This window comes from Gopherus evgoodei, chromosome 11 (genome assembly GCF_007399415.2).
Source record: "Gopherus evgoodei ecotype Sinaloan lineage chromosome 11, rGopEvg1_v1.p, whole genome shotgun sequence".
Classification (NCBI taxonomy): Eukaryota; Metazoa; Chordata; order Testudines; family Testudinidae; genus Gopherus; species Gopherus evgoodei.
Genome location: NC_044332.1, coordinates 39,303,712 through 39,324,244, shown reverse-complemented (window position 1 = coordinate 39,324,244; position 20,533 = coordinate 39,303,712). Strand labels below are relative to the sequence as shown.

General features: G+C 42.5%; 1 protein-coding gene across 2 annotated transcripts in view; it reads right to left on the bottom strand.

The window, feature by feature from the left end:
* SP3 (Sp3 transcription factor) overlaps positions 1-11,253 on the bottom strand; it is a 30,865-nt gene extending 19,612 nt beyond the window's left edge. The window contains exons 1-3 of one of the 2 annotated variants that reach the window (XM_030579439.1): positions 10,810-11,253; positions 10,389-10,513; positions 10,107-10,214 (exon numbers count right to left, since the gene is read on the bottom strand). In XM_030579439.1, the coding sequence (XP_030435299.1) occupies positions 10,107-10,214; positions 10,389-10,513; positions 10,810-10,816 (240 nt within the window). In that variant the 5' untranslated portion in view covers positions 10,817-11,253. Of the gene's footprint in view, positions 1-8,285; positions 8,485-10,106; positions 10,215-10,388; positions 10,514-10,809 lie in introns of those variants that run through there. The other variant, XM_030579440.1, reaches the window with a different exon arrangement.
* Between the last annotated feature and the right edge of the window lie 9,280 nt (positions 11,254-20,533).

Below are 20,533 nucleotides of genomic sequence, written 5' to 3'. Positions count from 1 at the left end.
TGCACCACAGTACTTGTATGAGGTGAATTGAAAAATGCTATTTCTTTTATTTTTTACAGTGCAAATATTTGTAATAAAAATAATATAAAGTGAGCACTGCACATTTTGTATTGTGTTGTAATGGCGATCAACATATTTAAAAATGTAAAAAACATCCAAAATATTTATAATAAATTTAATTTGGTATCCTATTAACAGTGCGATTAAAACTATGATTAACAGAGATTTTTCAATCAAGTTAATTTGTTTTGAGTTAATCGCTATTAATTGACAGCTCTAGTAGAAATAGTTTTATTTGATTTTGTAAGCCTCCTACCCAATAATGAAACCTACATTTTTGACCTAAACTGCCTTGCAATGTCAATTTTAGAGAATAACTTTTTACATAAAAATCAAACTTGTATTTTTGTCCTTAGTAGAAACACTAGGAACTACTTGGAAGTTTCCATGAAAAAGCATATCTACTATTCCCAGAAGCAAACCCTCTCTATGATTTTAAGGCTTTAGGGACCAGGGAGGAAAAAAAGGCAGATCCAATATTCAGACTCCCCTACCCACCTTTAACCTTTTACAGTTTTTCCTGCATTAGATACAATCCTTTCTGCCAAACGGACAAGATTTAACCTCCTCCTGTCTTTCAACATCACTACTTAAGAGACTAGAAGAATTTCTGCCAAGCAATGCAATGCACCACCCTCCCCTAACAGTCATATTACGTGAACACAGCTCTCCTCCACTATCTAGTTAGCCCCATAAATTTCTATTATCATTTTAAGAGAAACCCTGGTTGCTGAAATGCTGTGAAAAATATACAGATGATTATTCTAAAAACAGACGACTATCAAGATGTAGAGACAGTATCTATTCCAGCCAAAGGTGCAGTAAACAATATAGGAAGAACTGAAAAAAAATTGTGGGCAAATCTCTGTGGCAAGAGAAGCATTAATAATAATGTTCTTTATTAATTAAAAAATAATCACTCTATTATTCACTTTTATTAACTGTTGGAAATGCAAGGCAAAGAACAAACAACAAAAACAACAGCAATCCCTAATTTAGCGGCCTAAATAAGTCAACGAGAAAGTTGCATATGGAATAGCACCTCAGAATTTCAAACAGCTCGGGAATGGAGGATGTTCATAACATCTAACTCTGAACAAAACAATAAGTTGTTCTTTCAAAAGCTTACAACTGAACGCTCACTTAATATAGCTTTGAACCCTTACTATGCTGAAGAAAAATGCTACTTTAACCATCTTAATTTAAGTGAAACAAATAGTTTCTTTACCCTGTCAAATCTTATAAAAACTTCCCTTTATTTTAGCAGTTTATGTTTAACATAGTATTGTACTGTATTTGCTTTTGTTGTTGTTGTCTCTGCTACTGCCTGACTGCATACTTCCAGTTCCAAATGAGGTATGTGGTTGATCAGTCAGATCATAATTCTGGTGTTCATAACTCTGAGGTTCTACTATACTTGCCAAGGCTACAAAGAGGGATTCGTTTAGTAAGCAGTAGTGTACCTATACATGAAAATCTCTCCTCCAGCACTAATTCAAACCAGACCCACCTCCTATGCAATATAGAAGTGTCATGCCCCAAACACCTATCTTTTCCCCTTACCATGTCCAGTGGCTTTTGTCCTTCTCCTTATGCTGGGAGCACACACCTGCCTTGTACAAGAAGCTCCCCAAATTTCTGAAGTCCCCTGGAATCCTTTCCCTCTCTTCAAGTGTTTTGGCTTTCAACACCCCCTCCCCCCTACACACACACACTAACAAGGTCTACTGTTCACACTCTAGAGCAAATGAGGATCCCCAGAAAGGGGGCTTTGAAGCAACCCTGCCATATATCGTGTGTGGTTGGCTAGCAGATGCTTCCTTGAAACATCTGCTAGCCAAGTGTGTTGCTCCTGCAGCTGGCTCTATCATCAACTACAATGTGAACTATGAGCAGAAAGAGGCAGAAAAAGGAGCTTCTGGCTACTATCCCAATTTGCTAATATCAGAACAGCAGATTGAGCTTCCATGGTGGAGCTGGATGTTTGAAAGTTTTTCCCAGCCTTGACTGGCCCTCTCCTATTCCTATCACAATAAACTTTCCTGTTCTGACCTTTTCTTACAAACCAAAGAGTTGGTACCGCAGTTCTTGGAACTGTACCTTGTCATCTCTTCTAGAGGTAACAGCTCCTATTGTGCTCCCAAGCTGGGCAGGGGCTAAGCTATATTAATAATTACAAATCCTACCACTGACCTAAAAGAAGCAATGTCTAATTTAGACTAAGACTACTATTGAGCTCAAAGGTTCAAATCTAAATAACGCATTGTTTGCCTTCAAGCTCTTAACAATATCTGAGCTATATTAAACAGGGTTCAGGCAATGGTGGTCCTCTCTATCAACAGCTACGCAGCAAGCAGAATGCACTGGGGGTTGCCCTTTCTGAAGGGAAGGTGCAGAATGTTGGCACCCAAAGATTCCATGTCAGTTGAGAGAGAGGGAGGGACAAGGGTCTGCGGAAAGTGCAGTGTCTGCAGCAGAACCCACTTCACCCAAGAAGGGAACAGGACATGAGGGAAGTTAAGAGGAAGCTGGCAAGTCTTTAAGTTGAGCACCAGGAAGTGAAATGAAGAACAGAAATGAGAGGGAGCAAAAGCAGAAGCCAGGGAGAAAGTGACAGAGGAGGAAGAACCAAATGGTAAACCTGCCTGAAAAGGTCAGTGTCCTTTGGGAGCTATCAATGTTTCATATGCTGCAGGAGGGAGACGTGTTATGTCTGCTGCCTGCTCGGTCTTTTGATTATTTATTTTATCTACTTGTTACAGAAAGGTGCTCTCCACCAAGATGAGGCTCTCATTAATGAAGTCCCTTCTTATAAGAATCATGGTCAGGATGACTAATTTTTTTTTTTTTTTTTTTTTTAAGAGAGGCTGCAGCAACTCTAAGTCAAATGGGGGGAGGTGCACAAGTTTAGAGGAGGACCCTCTATCCCCAAGAGCTAACCTAGCACAATTGTGGGAGAAGGGCTGATGGAATAACACCTTCCCTCCTATATGAAAGCTACAACAACAGGGGTGCACACATGCATGAACTTCAGCAAACATAGTGGGGCTAGATAGCAAGCATGGCTCTGACCACTCTGCTGGTAGCTCTGTCCAGAAGCCGTCCCACTAAACCAAGGGTTCTCAAACTGTGGTTTGGGACCCCAAAGTTGATCACAACCACATTTTAATGGCATCACCAAGGCTGGTGTTGGTCCTGGGCCCCAGCAAGTCTGAAGCCCAAGCCCCCCCGCCCAGTGCTGAAGCTCAAACCCAAATCCCACCACCCAGGGCTAAGGTTACATGTCTCCTGCCCAGGGCAGAAGCCCTTGGGCTTCAGCTTTGCCCTCCCCACTCATCTGGGGTGATAGGGCTCCGCCTTCGTTCCCCCCTCCTGGGGTCATGTAGTAATTTTTGTTGTCAGAAGGTAGTCACAATTCAATGAAGTTTGAGAACCACTGCACTACACTATCAGTGGCCCTTTGACAGGGTGCGAGGTGTAGCACAGTGGGGACAGTAGCAGATCTCAGCAAAGCGGTGGCAGCAGAAGCAGAGCACTTAGGGCCAGTAACCAACACTGTTTTCCCTCCTAATTCCAAGGTTGCTCCAGCTTCCAGTGGAGGAGGGTAAACAAGCATCATATGCTGATTATAGACTCTCCCAACTGTCTTGGGCAGTTCTGTGTGGTGGAGAGGTTGATATGTTTCACCCTTATCCCCTTAACTGCTCTGAGATCCTTGGTGGTAATCTCCTCTCCCTACCCTATACATCTCCACTTATGTGGGCTGCCCAGAGAAGCATTCCTCATTAAAGCTATGGAGTCTCTCCTTGGATGGGAGATCCTTTCTCTGCTGCAGCCCCCACCCCAGCCAGGCCAGTCTTCTGCTGCAGCTTCTTCACACAGCCACTTTTGCCCCCACTGGCCCTGCTCCCTGCAGTGTTGTAAGTGCTGGGCAGGAAAATGAGAATGAGGAAAATCAATCAAGATAATACCCTAAATGTTTAAAATCATATATAAATGACCAAGAAGGGTCACTTAACTCATCCTAATGCTCATTTTTCCCCATAAAGTGCACTGAAACAGTGAGCGGTGTATCCAGTTTAAGATTTTAAAAGGACAAATTCCATCTTGAATTGTTTGAAATTTATAAATGCAGCAAAGAATCCTGTGGCACCTTATAGACTAACAGACGTTTTGAAGCATGAGCTTTCGTGGATAAATACCCACTTCGTCAGATGCATGCAGATCCAAACTAACACGGTTACCCCTCTGATGTTTGAAATTTATTTATTTTTAAGAAGGAAATTCCAATTTTATATACTATGTTTAAGACGACGTAATTCTAGTGGACAATCTCCTTTAAAGGTCATCTGTAGAGATAAAAAAAGGCAGAGTTGTTTGTTTCTTTGAGATATAGGGCAGGCTAGGAGGCTTATTAATGTTTATTTATTTATTCAAACACTAGACACTGAAGTCCATTTAAGCTAAGGCCTGGTCTCCACTTAAAACTTACCTAGCTATGTTAACTCAGGGCTGTGAAAAATTTCACCTCTAGTGTGACATAGTTACGTCAACCTAACCCCTACAATAGACGGTGTAAGGTTGACAGCACAATCCTTTTGAATTAATCTTTCGTTAAAAAGATTCAAAAGCATTAACTCTTCATTTCAGCTATGAAGAACTCACATACACAGCTCGTACCTCCCCACTAGTGTTTCAATACTGCGAGAGAAGACCTGTCTTAATGCTCTTGATGTTTATATATTTAATAAAAAACAGAAAATCTTTCAAACCTTCTGTAAACATCTTAAAAATCAAAAGAAGCAACAAGACTTACTCTTTGGCAGGTCACCTTTAAAAGAAAGGGAATGAAAGTTACACTAGCTGAAGCTCCAGGACTGCTATACTTAGTTCTGAGCAAGTACCAAGAAAACACTACCAGAACAAGGAACCAATGAGCATTTTAATATATGATTTCTTGCACACCATCTGGGAGAGAAGTGAATTATTTATAGAATTGTAAAAGAGCAACTTTCACCTTTCCAGTGGTATAAAGCACACATTTCTTGTTAGGTTGCAAAATACAGAACCTTAAAATCCTCTCATTTCAATCACTATTTTGATTTTCTCTCCCAGTCCTCCTTCCCGAATTCATTCTAACATGATTTTAAACATGTCATTTCAGTTAGAATTTAATGCATCTAGGTTTTCAGATGGCATAAAGCATTGATGGCTAGTTCTATGGATCAACCTATGCCATAGTAACCTTAACCTAGTCAGTATACTGTTTTTCAGGAAGACACTGTCACCCTACTTTGTCGAAAGAATGTAAAATAGAGGCCTTGTTTACATCACAGAAGTTATACCAACTTTTTACCTTTTAATACATGGAAAAGCATTGCTGGGAAGCATCAGGGTAACTTACCTCGAAAGTTTGTAGAAGGAAGAACTAGTAGAACTTGAATCAGTGCAGCAAATGCAATTCACAACCACAAATGGGGCAGTCAACTGTCAGAGCTCCCACCATTTGACCATTGTCAGAACTGACAAATCTCTCAGCCAGCCAGCATTTTATTTCCCCCAGCTGAGTACCCACTCTGCCTCCTAGCATATTGCCTTAATTCCCATATTACCCACGCCTTTCTAAAAATCCTCCTCCAGACATGCCCAGGAGGCATTTGTTGGGCAGGAGGCCAACTGCACATTTTACAGGAGGTAGCAGCTGGGAAGATGGGGTATGGCAAGGAGGCATAGGGGGATTTTAAGTTGGCAAACCTGTTCGTCATTTGAGGTGCACAAAAATGACAGCCTCCTCACTGGAAATTAGTGTAAGGCAGCTCTAATGCAGACACAGGGACAAACCTTATGACAATTACAGTGGGTAGCGCAGACAAACTCATTTCATGGGGGAAAGCATACCACTAATTGATTTTCCTAGTGTAGACAAGGCCAAAGAGAGAAAATCTCAATGCCTCAGATTCCCCATCTGTAAAATGGGAATGTTAATGCTCTTCTATCTCACTGGCACAAGGAGAGTTAATTTAAGATGCACTTAAATGATGATGAACAAAAATGCCTAAAAATAACCAGGAATTGAAAAGTTTACCCAACAGCAACCAGCTCAAGAACTCAGAATACTAGCCCATGCCGCTAGACCCCACTAAAAGGTATGTTTCCCTGCAATTTGACAGAATACATTCAATATGATTCATATTGTTTACCACTGTCAACTTTCTACTGATACTTTTTTGAAGCGTACCTTAGGATCGAATGAACATACAAACAACTGACCAATATTTGCCAAGTTTAGACTCTTTATCAACTAATATTGGTCCAACTACAGAGATTCAATTTACTGGTCAAATGCCATTTGCCCAGTCCTCCATACCTTGCTGGCTTCCTTTCCCTCCACTACTATCTAACGCAATGATTCTCAACCAGGGGCCTGTGGACCCCTGGCAGGGGATGCAAGTAAGTTTCAGTGGGTCCGCCAAGCAGTAGGCTCACTAGGGCTCAGGGCAGAAAGCTGAAGCCCCACTGCATGGGACTGCAGCCCAGGACCTTGAGCTCACCACCCAGTGCTGATGCCAAAGCCTGGGCAAATTAGGTTCGCAATGCTTCCTTGGCATGGGGCCCTGGGCAGTTGCCCTCCTTGCTACCGCGTAATGCCAGCCCTGGCTTTTATATGCATAAAAACAGTTTTTGTGGCACAGCTGGGCCATCAAGTTTTTATAGCATATTGGGGAGGCTCAGAAAAAAAAAAAGGTTGAAACCCCTGATCTAACGCAGTGTCAACCTGTGGGACTCTTTGCCGGGGATGTTGTGAAGGCCAAAATTGTAACAGGGTTCAAAAGAGAAGTAGGTACATTCATGAAGGATAGGTCCATCAATGGCTACTAGCCAGGATGGGCAGGGATGTGTCCCTTCTGATTGCCAGAAGCTGAAAGTGAATGACAGGGTATGGATCACTCAATGATTGCCTGTTCTGTTCACTCCCTCTGAAGCATGACATTGGCCAGAGTCAAGACAGGATGCTGGGCTAGATAGACCATTGGTCTGACCCAGTATGCCCATTCTTATGTTCACTGTTTATGCTACAAGAGTTGCACCAGTGCAACCAGACTTAAAATTGACTTATCTAGTTAAATCAGTGCAAACTCCTAATGTATACACACTTAAACCAGTTTAAACTTTGCCTGAAGGTTAATAGTTAAAGTGTGTCTACATGAGGGGTTTGCATTGGTTTAACTCAATAAGATTTAAAACCAATTTTGTTACGTGTGCAACTCTTCTAGTTGACACAAGGACTTATTGTATCTCTTTCAGAGTCCAAGCATCAGTTTCTTCTTTTCCTTCTCTCTCCTCCCCAACTTTGTTTTTCCTTTCTTCTCACCTTCCCTAACCCCCTAATTCTCTACCGGATGCTTATTTAAATCCCAACAAGCAAAGCTAAAGAAACTATTCAGGGCTCTATGCACTCTTGCCATCAAATAAAAAATATCAAAACCATTGCAGAACAAAAACAAACCATTATACTATAAAACTATAGTTCAACAAAAAATGATTGTTAAACCAAGGCAATACCCCTGCTAACACTCAAGCACATGCTCAACTTCAAGCTCCATGTAGTACAGTGACTTCATTGGGACTACTTAGATGCTTAAAGTTAAACAAGTGTGTAAAGTGATGTCAGGAACTACATCAAGGTTTCCCACACCTAACATTCCCACGAAAGGGAAGACAGCCTTTGCAGTATGCCAGGAAGGCCAAAAAATCTGGGCTGTTTTGTACCAGATAGAGAATCATTTAACTCAAAAAAAAAAAAAGAGGCCCTCGTAGACCTTGCCGGCAGCTCTCAGATGGAAGGGGTTCCACTCAAGTGTCTCAGCTAACCACAGTTGCAGCTGTATGGCATAGGATGAAAGATTTTTGGGTAACCAAGTCACAGACTATTCAGGGACTTTCTATGTCAAAAACCCAACAACATAAACCCAATCCAGAAACCAACAGGTAGATCACAAAGCGCTGGTGTGATATGCACATGGTGAAATACTCCACTTAACAAGTGAGCTGCCTCATTCTACATTTGATTCAGCTTTTGAATGGATTTATGGTGTAGTCTCATACAGAACCCATTGCAGAAGTTCAATCTAGAAATGAAGGCAGCATAAATGCCAGTACAAAACTTAGGTAATGATCACAAACTCCTGGCCAGATGCACATTAAGAAAAAGCAATAACTATGACCTCTGCTACTATTTGGTCATCCAAAAGGAAGTAGAAATCAAACTCAGCTCCTTTCCCCATCTCTCCTAAATTGAAAACTTTGGTGCCAAATGATGGGATGATCTGTCTGCAAACTTGGAAAATACTTCAACTGTGCACATTTTGTGTTTCAGATCAAGGCTTTAAAGTCTCTCGTAAATTGGTGGATCTTGCCCAGGAAAGCTAGAAAAACAAAAATTAAAAAATGCACATAAAAGGAAATAGCTAAGACTACTGTGAAAGTACACCAAAGGTCCCAATGAGCAAGCACTGTACAAATACCACCCTATCTCCCAAAATGTCCCCTCTCCAAAGAGGCAAAGTAGTGACAGACTTGTTAAAATATACACATGGAGAAGAGCTGTATTAGCACCATCGTATTTCCTACATGTACCTTTATGGCAGTTCTGTTGCAAAGCACTGTATACATCTGAAACTACCAATTAGATTTTTAAGGATACCTAGCAACCTAAAAACCTTTAAAAATCAAGTCCTGTATAATAGATCATGCTGCAAACTAATTTATAGTTAAAAGAGGCTATTAAGATGGAGAAAAGCATTTAGGAGTGAACAGGCCAAAGGACTAGGAGAATTTTGATCTATTCCTAGTTCAGCCATTGACCTACTTGGGAACCTGCAGGAGACCTACGTGTGACCTTGGGGACCTGCTCTGACTCAGTTTCTCCTTGTTTAAAATGGAAATAATGTTTGTGGGCTTTTGAAATGTATACATGAAAACACCAAACTATCAGAAAATAACTCATTAATGTTTAGATAATTTAATAAAATCTTGATAGCATTAATGTATTGGAACCAAGCCTTTTAAAAGCCAAGCAAACCCATTTACTCATCTAGTGTGTATTATTCCCTACTGACTAGAATGATGTACTTTAACACACTAATATTTGTTACATCAATGCCAGTCCTGAGTAACTCTCCTTACCTATGGTAATAGATGTCATGTCAATTTAGAATGTACAACTTCTGAAGCAGATATTTCTTACTATACACAAAAAATCAGAAACTTAATCAAAAGACACTCAATTCACTAATTTGATTTGACCAATTTAAAAAACAAAACAACAAAAAAACCCTATAAAGTCTCCACCAGCATCCTGCTATTTAGATGGTTAAACAGCAGAAGGTGTTATGGGGATACCTTTCTAGTCTACAACTAGATCCAGCTCAACATTTGGGGTTCCAAGGTCATCAAGACTCTTTTCAGAACAAGCAGCACCACAGAGATAAGGGTAGAAACTTGGTCTATAATTCAGAGTGCATAATAACTGCACCTAGGAGATGTGCTCCTATAGGCAGCTAGTTTCCAGTGCTCTGATCATTTCTACACAGCCATTTTAGTCTGAAACTGCATCCTCCCTTTCAGCCAGCCTTCATTTTGTCGTATTGTTCGCTGAAGGGTTCCAAGCTGACAGCTCCAGAAGAAATTGGCTGTGATCAGGTGTAGGGGAGATTCCTCTCTGTTTTGTGGGGAGGAGAGGGCGGGATTGTGCTGGTCTCAGGGGTGGGGGTTGGATTTCCCGCCTCCCCCCGTTTAAAGTAGGAGAACGTGCCGCTGTCAGAGGCGAGGCGGGCTAGTTACCCTCCCGCCTCCCCCAGGGAGTCCAGCTCCTCCGAGAGAGGCAGCGGAGCCTGGGGACCCCTCGCTTGGCAGGTCGGCCCTGCCATCGTCCCTCCCCCGGGCGGGCAGTGCCGTGTGTCCCGTCCCTCCCCCCAGGCGGGCGGGCTGGCTGCGCGGTCTCTCCCCCCGGCAGGCCGTGCGAGCGCGGCGGGGCGGGCACTCACCGCTCCGGCAGAGTGAGCGGCGGCGGCGGCCTCATCCTCCTCCGGCGACGGCGGGCCGATCTTGCTGCAGGTGGCCGCCAAGAGAGCGAGCGGTGACGGCTGAGCGTCCTACCCACAGTGGGCGGGTTCAAAGAGAGAAAGTGGGTGGCGGTTAGTGCGGGGCAGCGGCTCGGGCTCCCGTCCTCAGACTCGCACACAGGAAGCGGCGGCACCGGCTCCCGCGCTCGCTCCCAACGTGTCACCCGGGGGGAAGGGAGGGGGCCCGGCCGGGCCTGCGCTTACCTGGGGGGCGGCCGCCCCGGCGGAGGCCGAGGCAGCGCCGTTGCCGTGCTGGAGATAGTCGCTGTGGCTGCTGCTGTCCACGTCTAAGGCAGCCATTTCCTCTTGTTTCACGGGCTTCTCGGGAGCTGCGGGCGAGCGGGGAGGGGGAGGGGAGAGTCACTGACGGGAGAGATCACCCCCTCCCTTCCCCCCAAACCCCAGCGCTCCCCCCGCCCTCCCGCACGGAGCCCTCCTCCTCCTCCTCCTCCCCGCGCTGCTGCCCCTGCCCCTCTTCTCCCTCCTCCCCCTGCTCCTCCTGCTGCTGCTCTCAGTGTCGCTCTCGCCTCGCTCACACGCAGACGCGCCAGGGCCGGAGGGGAGCGCAGGGCCGGACCAGGAGCGGCAGGGAGCCCCGCTGGCGGCTCGCTCTGTACGTACGTACCGGTCATGGTGTGAGTGCGAGCGGCTGGCTGGGCGGGAGGCAGGCTGGCTGGCTGGCTCGCACACAGGCCCCGCCGGCTGGGGCTAGGCGGCTGCCGCCGGGGACATGCTTATTGTGCTCACGGGCTGAAGCGGCGGCGGCGGCCCGAGCCCACTCCGGTTTTTTTTTCCTATTTTGATTGACGGTGCGGGAAAGCCGAAAGGTGGGGCTTGCAGCGGGAGAGGGGGCCCGGCCGACACCACCACCGCCCGCCCGCCTGCCAGTCCGGAACTCCCGCCTACCCCCTCTCGCAGGCTCCCATTGGCTGCGCTGCGCCAGTACCGACACTCTCACTGGCCGCCCCTCCTGTCGCTCTTCTGCTAGGGCGGGGGGGCATGCCGAGGTATCTTCCTGTTTGCCTGGGTTTGTGTGAGAAACAATGAGCGGGCTCCTCGGAGAGCTGTCGGCGGCTGGGCCCTCAGCCCGCACGGGCCCCGGCAGCGCTCGGCGCCCAAGGCCGCTCAGGGGGATTTTTCTGGGGCAGCCTGCGGGCAGCGATCCCCGAGGCTGCCCCGGGTTCCCTCGGGGCGGGGGGCGCTTGAGGGCCTTGCGTCATTCGGAGGCCAGCGCTCCGGGCAAGGCAGCTCCAGCTGCTGCCGCCTGCACTAGGGCTGCGCGCTCGGTGCGGGGCCGTTGGCAGGGCCTGGTTCCAGCCGGCTGCCTTCCCCGCTGGCCTGGGGCGCGTGAGTGGTTCGTGGGAGACGTTTCCGCTCTCCCGCAGCAGGGTTTGAAATCTCCCTCGTTCGCGTTGTCACTCAGCTTGTGACAGCCGCTCCCAGGGGGCGGCGGCAGGCAGCGCCTTACGAAAAACCCACGAAGTAGTCAGTGCAGTTGAAATGCAGCAGGCAGGGGCTTTGTTACGACGGGAGCGGATTCATGTAATAGGGTACAGCTTCCTAACGTAGCAGTAGCACACGCTTTAAAATGGCTGGGCCCAAGCAGACAAGCCCTGTGTGTACAGTTCCTCTTTGTTGTAGCATTCAAACTCCATGATGGTGGGAAACTCGCTTGTGTTATAAATGCTTCACTTGCTCATGCTTCCCTTAAAACGTAAAGAGATACTCCAGATGATTACTGATTCTCTAAAACAACAGAATTTCATATTTAAGATAGATTTCACAGCACAGTTAGTCACACTAGGCATACCTTAAATCTTGAGTTTGCTACTGCAAATTGTGAATCTTCTGACAATCCACCCTGCACCTCAGATCTAAGTCCAAAAAGATCCATCTGCAATACTTGAGGCTTGCTGATCTGTTGCTTCTGCCCATTAAAAACAATGTCTTCTGAATAAGATTTAATATCTGTATGGAAAGTTATGTTACACATGATTAAAATGTTAAATGTTTACTGTTCTCTCTGAAGCCACTAAATCAAGCAAGTGCATATAGAAGTACTGGGTTATGTTCTGCCTTTTCAAGCCTAACTCTTGTCAACATTGCTTACCTAAGAGGAACTCCTGAGACTGTTCATGTATCATTCCTGATATGTCAACTGCAATGCAACATAACAGGCATTTTTTTTTTAAAGAAACCATAGATTATGAACTCAGGGAATGTATTTTACTCTGTAAAGCACTGTATAAGGATATACTGGCATGTGTGTTGTTAATAATGCTTAGTTCTTGATTCCATATTAGAAGTCATAGGTATTTGACATGGAAGGTGGACACCTCAATGCATCATCTCCCTACCCCATCTAAATTCTTCCTAGAGAGAACACACCAGACTAGAAGGCACCAAGGAGGCCCAAAACTCTTCTCTGGTTCTAGGCTTTGATGTAATGTAAACCACAGAGAATTACCCTGAGGATACACTGTGTACACTGCGGTGACCTAGAATCTCTGCATTTAGTTTCTAAAGGTCCTGGGTCATACCAAGAGAATACCTGAAAAATGGAGGCTAATAGCAAGTCCAGAAATCTGGTCAGAATTTTGAGACATGGAGTATGTCTATGCTGCAGTAAAACACCCATGGCTGGCCAGTGTCAACTGGCTCGGGCTGCAGGGCTAGACAATTGTAGCATAGATGTTTGGTCTCCAGCAGTGTAGACATACGCTGTGTCTTTTTTTTTAAAATGGGCTCCAACATCATTTTCTTGCAGATCTTAGCCATCTTTCCTATTGGGAGGCTTAGCCTCTATAGCAGTTTCTACTCAGGAAACTTATTGAGAGAAACTTAAATCAGAATAAATAGCCTGATCTTTCCCCATCTCCACGTTCCCTGTCAATGTACATTTCCAGAAATAGGTCCAGTCTTAGCTGTCCTCAGTTACCGTGCTGAGAATTCCTTCTGTAGTTTTATCTTAAGTGTTTTACCAACAAGCAGTTAAACTCCCAAAGCCATTTTTCACAATTCATTTTTCTTAAGTGCAGAAAAAAACCTTTTCCATTTTGGAATTTCTATTTTTGTTTTGCTTTTTCTGTTGGAATTTCATCCTTGAATCTGTTGCTGGAAAGCTAAACAATACATCCAATATATAGTTAGCTGGTTAATATGATTTGGAGTATATAATTTTTATAGTTTATTAACACAAGATTCTTGGAAATGAGAGTTGAAATTGGGAGGAAAATTCACACTAATGCTGACAAATGAGACATGGAGTTGCGCAGTTTGTATGTCTATACTTACAGACAGTGTTCAGATACAGTTTGTCAGCACATGTTACTGACACCCTCTGTCAAACTATATTTTTGTAGTGTAGACAGTGTACACTCTTCTAGCCTAGAACAGGACCTGATTTTCTAATTTAAGACACAAGCCAAGGGAAGAAAAGTGCCATACCTATTTAGGTTTTCTGTATATCAGTGTTTCTCAACCAGAGATACACGTACTCCTGGGAGTACTCAGAGGTCTTCCAGGCGGTACATCAATTCATCTAGATATTTGCCTAGTTTTATAACAGGCTACATAAAAAGCATTAGCAAAGTCAGTACAAACTAAAATTTCACACAATGACTGGTTTTTACTGCTCTATATGCTACACACTGAAATGTACGTACAATATTTATATTCCAATTGATTTTATTTATATGGTAAAATAAGCAACTTTTCAAAAATAGTATGCTGTGACACTTTTGTATTTTTATGTCTGATTTTGTATGCAAGTAGTTTTTAAGTGAGATATAACTTGGGGGCATGCAAGACAAATCAGACTCCTGAAAGGGGTACAGTAGTCTGGAAAGGTTGAGAACCACTACTATATATCATAAGGCAGCAAAAAAAGAGAACAAGTCCAATTTTTGTCCCTTTACAGGTCACCTCATTTACATAATGTTCCAGTTATGACTTGTTACATAGTCCTTGAATAATTTCTGCTGTTTAAAATATTCTTGTTTTGTTTTACCTGTCCTTAGCTTATATTTACGTAGTGAATAATTATTTACACGAGCGGCGAAACCAACTCTGAATATGTTGCTGGTTACTCAAGTCATTTAATTTCACCTTATATGATGTGACTCCGTCCTCCGTTTTGAGAGTATGTATGTTTCTTTCATCTGATCCCAATGCTGATGTCTTCAATCTTTCCTCCCACGTGTGTTCCATTTTAGTTCTGATATCTAAGGGTCTGGCCTGCAATCAGATCCATGCAGGTGAACCTCTGAAGTAGAGTCCACCCACAATAGTAGATCCAATTGCAGGATCAGGGGGCCAAACTTAGTATTTGGTAACGCATTGTAAATGAGTGGTTTGTATCAAAATATTTGTTTAAATCCAAAATAAATTATGACCAATGTTCTGGGGATCAACTGTGTCACTTGGTCAAGGAATTCTTTGCACTTGAAGATAGGAATGATCACCCTCTTGTGAATCACATCAGCTTTCTTTAGGTAACCAAGTTATTCCTCATAGTCTATTTCAATTAACATTTCTAGTATCTTCCAAACCCAGAAGTCAACTTCCTTTGAGGCAGGGATTACAACCAGTGAGAGATGCAGTATACATTATTTACTAAGTTTATTATTAGAGTAAGGATTGGAGTCCATTAGATAAAAACTGGCTTCATAACACTGGTGAGAAAGTGGCTACAGACTGTAATATAATATCCATATCATAGTTCCCAGAGACCCCAATCCTGATTGAGTGCTCATTGTGCGAGATGCTGTACAAATGAAAGATCAGGACAGAGGTGGCTAGGGACTTGCCACAGGAAACAGTATTAGGTCCAGTTTTTTGACAACAAACAAACAACAAACAAAAGTCTGCAAACTAAATCTGGTCAGATAAAAGTGTATTAATGGGAGTCTCTTTGCTGCCATTTTGCTGATGGGACTATTGATCCAGGCAAGTTACTTGTCCTATCATTATGAAAGTATATATTGTTCAAGCAGTTTTTCTATTTAACTGCTTGATTTAGTACTAGCCAAATATTTGTAGCTACTTTACCTAACTTAAACCTATTTTCTAGACTTTTTCTTTTCCCACTACTACAGTGCTTATTTCCTGCTTCTTTTACAGTAGACTTGTTTCCCTTTGTTCTTCAAATTATTTTGTTTTCTCTGTATCAGTCTTCGCATCCTCTCATGACTTCTGCCCAAATGCGAAACAATCATCAACTATCCAAACTCTAATTGGAATATTCCCTTATCAATCATGTTCAGTCCCAGGGTGGAGTTCCCTCAGCTTCTCTTCTGACCATTTAAAAAGTGGAAATAGCTTTTTCCATTAGAGCAAGTAAAACTCCTGGGGCACTGCAGAGGAATACCCAAAAAAAAAAAAAAAAAAAAAACCAGGTAAAAAGGAGGACTGTAATATTAAAGGATAAATATAAGTGTTAAAAAGAGGGTAAGTTGAGAAATGAAAGAAAAATTGCAAAGAAGTGTGAAGTGTCTTTAAAAAAAGGCCTGAAAGGGGAAAAAAAATCTATCAGTAATAAACAACTATTAGTAAAATTCTAAGTATTTTCTATAATGGTCAGATCAGGAGGAGACAAATTTCAAGGCAAAAAAAAAGAAACAAGGAAATCAGGATCACAAAAGAACAAGTTCTCTAGCTAATTCTAATATCAAACAAATTTACATAGCCAGAACAGTCCAGGAAGTGGCAATGAGATATGCAACAATTTATAGAGTGATTTTCCCCCAAAGTGTCAAATGCATTACATACTATGAGCCTGATTCATTGAAGACACAGGGAATGCAAATTGCACCCCCAGGACTGAAGGGGCTGCTGTGGTCTAATAGAGGGATTCACTGTCAGAGAAGGGTAGGTAGTGTTTCCACCTCCAGCTTCCTGAAGGCACCTATGAATTGTAATCTGGACTCCACAGGAATCAAGCCAGCAGTGGTTACCCAGCAGATGCGGTGAGTCACCATATACTCCAGGACAACTTGGCCATAACCAGTGCCTCTGTTTTTGGGCTGTTTATGGCCAAATGCAGGTGCCCTACAATAGGCTGGGTAGACTTTCTGCTAACAGGTGACACCAAGACGGGACAAAGCAGATGTGATTCAGGGCTGAATGAAGTCCTATATCTATATAGTCTCCATTAACCTCTGAAATACATGCATTTCTAGGGTGAATGTAGCAACTCTTGCAGTAAGAGTTCAGGACAGGAAGTGCAGAATATACATTGTTGAACTAAAGAGGAAGTTTAGAAAGGTCATATGTAATTACATAAGATGGAATATGGGCATAACATTAAAACACCAACTTTTGCAGAAGTGACACTTCAAAGCAATGACCTGGCCGCTTGTAATTTAAGCTTCATCAAATTTACAGCTCCTACAATAGCACAGTGAGTATGCTAGAATATCAGCTCAGTACTATGTCAGATGGAAGAGCTCCAGTAGGAAGCCAGACAACTCTATCATCTTTAATACTTAGAAAATGTCTTTTCCTTCTGCTTGCACATACACCTCTACCTCGATATAATGCTGTCCTCAGGAGCCAAAAAATCTTACTGCATTATAGGTGAAACCGCGTTATATCAAACTTGCTTTGATCCACCAGAGTGCTCAGTCCCACCCCCCCCAGAGCGCTGCTTTACCACATTATATCCAAATTCATGTTAGATTGGGTTGCGTTATATCAGGTGGAGGTGTAACTCTTTTCTAAAGATAGCAACAGAAGTTGCAACCAATTATCTTTAGTGGTCCATAAGAAGTTACAGAACCTTTGTTTAAAAAATGCTTGTTCAATTCATTGTTTTGGGACATTCATGTTACGTTATACCTCAGTGAAGTTGTGTGCATGTTATGCAGTATCCTAGAATAGAACTAGGTAAGATGAGAAAGAGAAAAAAATTTGAAGGTGGCATGTGCTCTTTGTCACTAGGGAAGCTCACATCCAGGGTCTCTTACTTTTGAAGGCTGGGAGTTAAGATGAAGTTGAAGAATCAGTTGGGACTCAATTAAATAAGTCATCTTAAATCATACAGCTTTGACTAAAGGGTGAAAAGGCAGAAACAAGTCTTGTGCTTGAAGAAGTTACTCAGAGAGGAAGGTCCAGATACCACACAGAGACTGTGTTTTTAAAATCCTCTCACTTTCCCTCCTGTATTTCAGTTATTTGTTTAATGTAATAAAAGTTAGAGGACTATGCATTCTTTTGTGTTTAAGTGCCAAGCACATTGTCAGCGCAACTAAAAACAAAGCAGTAACATAGGTCAGAGGCAAACTTATTAAACTTGTTAGAGCCCAACTCCATCCTGATTTTCAGCCCTCACTCCTACCAGCAATTTTCTTTTGGTTGTAGTAAATGAGAAAGAGCCTTTACCTGCTATTTTCTAAATATTCTCTCCTTTCCTTCTACTAGATGGGAGTTTATTTGCATAACAAAGTTGGAGGAGGACCAGTTTTCAAAGAGAGTTGTTGGTGAGGCCAAAAACAGGCTGACTGTAAAGGCCTCTTGAAGCCAGCAAGTAGTAGTTTGAGCCAGCTGCATGACCAACAGTTTAGCGACCTGATCCAAAGTCCATTAAAAATGGATAGGAATCCTTCAGTCGACTTCAATAACCTTGAGATCTGGTTCTAGCTGAGGAAGTCACAAAAAGGATCCCTCTGCTGGTGAGAGTCAACAGGGAGGGCTGTTGGTCAGGAACACAACATTGGTGCCCAAAAGACAACCATGTGTCCAGTGATAAGTTGCTGTTTGAGCAGGAAGTTTGCAACCAGAGTTGAGTTTGAGGCAGTACTTCAGGTCAGAGAATATCTTTTTGTTGTGTTTCTGCACACTGAGGTCCCTAGGTGCTACAGTAATTCAGATAATAATCTTAATATTGAAAAGTCAGAAAAGCACCACCTCAGTATTCAGGCTGCCATGGGTCTCTAGGTACTTAGACACTCCCCATCCTAGAATTATCCGAGTGTCAGAAGGCAGCCCAGGGAAGTGGCCTGGTAAATAAAGCTCATGCGGGAGCTCTGTCTGCAAGGAAAATCTCAGTCAAAAGTAATGGAACTTTAAAGGCTCTTTTGCTTTAAAGGACAATTGCCTTTTAGAAGGGTAGATTGCTGTTCTGCATGGATAAGGCAGTTGTGAAATTTCTAACATCTATCTCTTGCTAGCCAACAAGGGCCATGACTAACTATTAGCAAGTAGGTCAAGGAAAACGCTAGCATTTGGAGCAAACCACAGGCAAGGTTGGCCCACGTTTCAAGTGGGTAGCCCTACAGCGATTAAGATTAAGGATTAAGAATACCATTTTTTCCATTTGATCTAGTCAGACTCAACGAGGGGCTGGCCAGGAGGCAGGAAAAATCAAAGTCCACTAGGCCCCAGGAAATTAGCAAACCAGAATGAGAAGATAGGTTTGCACCAGTTCCCGGGATACTATCTGCATTTGGCTGGAGGTCAATGTGAGGTATCCCATATGGACATAACATGAAAGTCATCAGGAGAATAGCTATCCAAGGCATGTATCCAGACACTAGTGCACAGAGTACTACATTTTTTTCACAAACGAGATTTTGATCCTTAGCCAGCATAGGTGACAGATCTCCAAAGAGTAGGACCATCAGAGACTCTGTGATTCAGACTTTATATATTGTAAATAAAGGGACTGACTATCATCTGGGACATTAGTGAACTGCCAGGGGCTGAAACATTCCTTAGTGTTTTAAAACAGTTGAGTCAGGACAAGTTTTGTTCCCTTTTACTTAGTAGTTTCTATTTTACTAAGGAGAAGTAACTGTTCAAAGTTTAGGTTGCTATTTACATTTAATTTTTTATTCATCCTGTTGCCTGGCTTTTGATTCTGTATGAATACATGTAAATAAAAAGTACATTAGTTATTTTCCTCTAAAATTTGAGTAGCTTTATTATTTAATTAGTAGACAGAATAAGTTACCAAAGTAACATCATCAGATAATGCAAAGCAGCAATTTGTTTTCTACAAAGAGAAAGCGGTCTTATACTCCTTTCACAAAGCAAGAATATTTTTATTGGTGGCAGGGGGAAAAAACCTGTACTTTGACAGGTGAGATCACAGAAGTCAGGATATTACACATTCATTTCACCTTGTAATCTCCACTTTATTACACTAACAAATCTAATTTTTCTAACTTAACCTCTGGGCCCCTTATTATCCACATTGTTTTCTCTGTACTTTTTCAATTTGTCTCCTCCAATGTTATCACAATGGACTGTATTCTTAATCCTACAAACTACCAGGCACAACATATACTATTGCAAATGAATATACACCAGGTAAAGTGTTTTCTGGAAAGGTCCATAATTGTGGCTCCCATTGTCAAAATGTTCATCAGACAATCCTTCTACCCTCCACAGCATAGGAATAAAGAAATAGTGGAAACTTACCTGCTGGAAAAATTCATCTTTTGTTATTTTACATAGAGTCTGGCAAACCTCGTTTCCTCTCCATTTCTTCACCTTCTAATTAGAAGAGGTATTTTATGTTAAGTAATATTGATTCCATTAAAAAATTTAAACCTTCTCAATCATGAAAGCAGACGAGCCCTTCCTCTACTAGAAAATACCAGTGAATGGTCCCACGTGATAAGGAAAACACATTAAAAGGAGAATTCAACCAGTAGGTGCCAGGAAGAGGTGCAATCTGAAAGTAAACAAGCCTAACATTTCTACAGGGAAAAGATTAAACAGTAAGTTTCTAGGAGTTTTAAATACTTTGCAATGGAACTTGGTACACAATAGGCACTGTAAGAAAAAAATAGGTTTTTTTGTTATACACATGTATATTGTAACACTGGAGTATGCTCACATGACATGGCCTCTATTTCAAAAGTCCAGCTTTCCAAATCCACAACATGGTGCTGGAAGAGACTGGGTCGTGGAGACAAAGGTAAAAACCTGAGGCTACCAATCAACTGGAGACTTTTCTTTGGTCATATGAATAAACTAGTTAACTCTCAAACTGATGTCTCTTGTAGAATCATTGGATTACCTCATTTCTCCTCACAATACTAATAATACTTAAAGTTGTGCGTGATGCCCTAGTGTGAACTTAGTAGATATTTTTACAGCTGCCATTTATAAATTCCATTGTTCTATGAATTTGTCCTATCTGTACGGAACAGTGAACTGAGGGTCCTTAATTTCTATCCAGTATCAATTACAGTTCCTTTTCTTAAACAGTTCCTTGTAGCTTGTGATCCTTTAGGCCCTGATCTTGAAAATTGCTCTGTACAGGTGCAGAGAATCCCCCTTAATATATAAACCTTTTGCTATTTTCACTACTACTTTCTTCATAATTTTTTTTTAAGTGACCA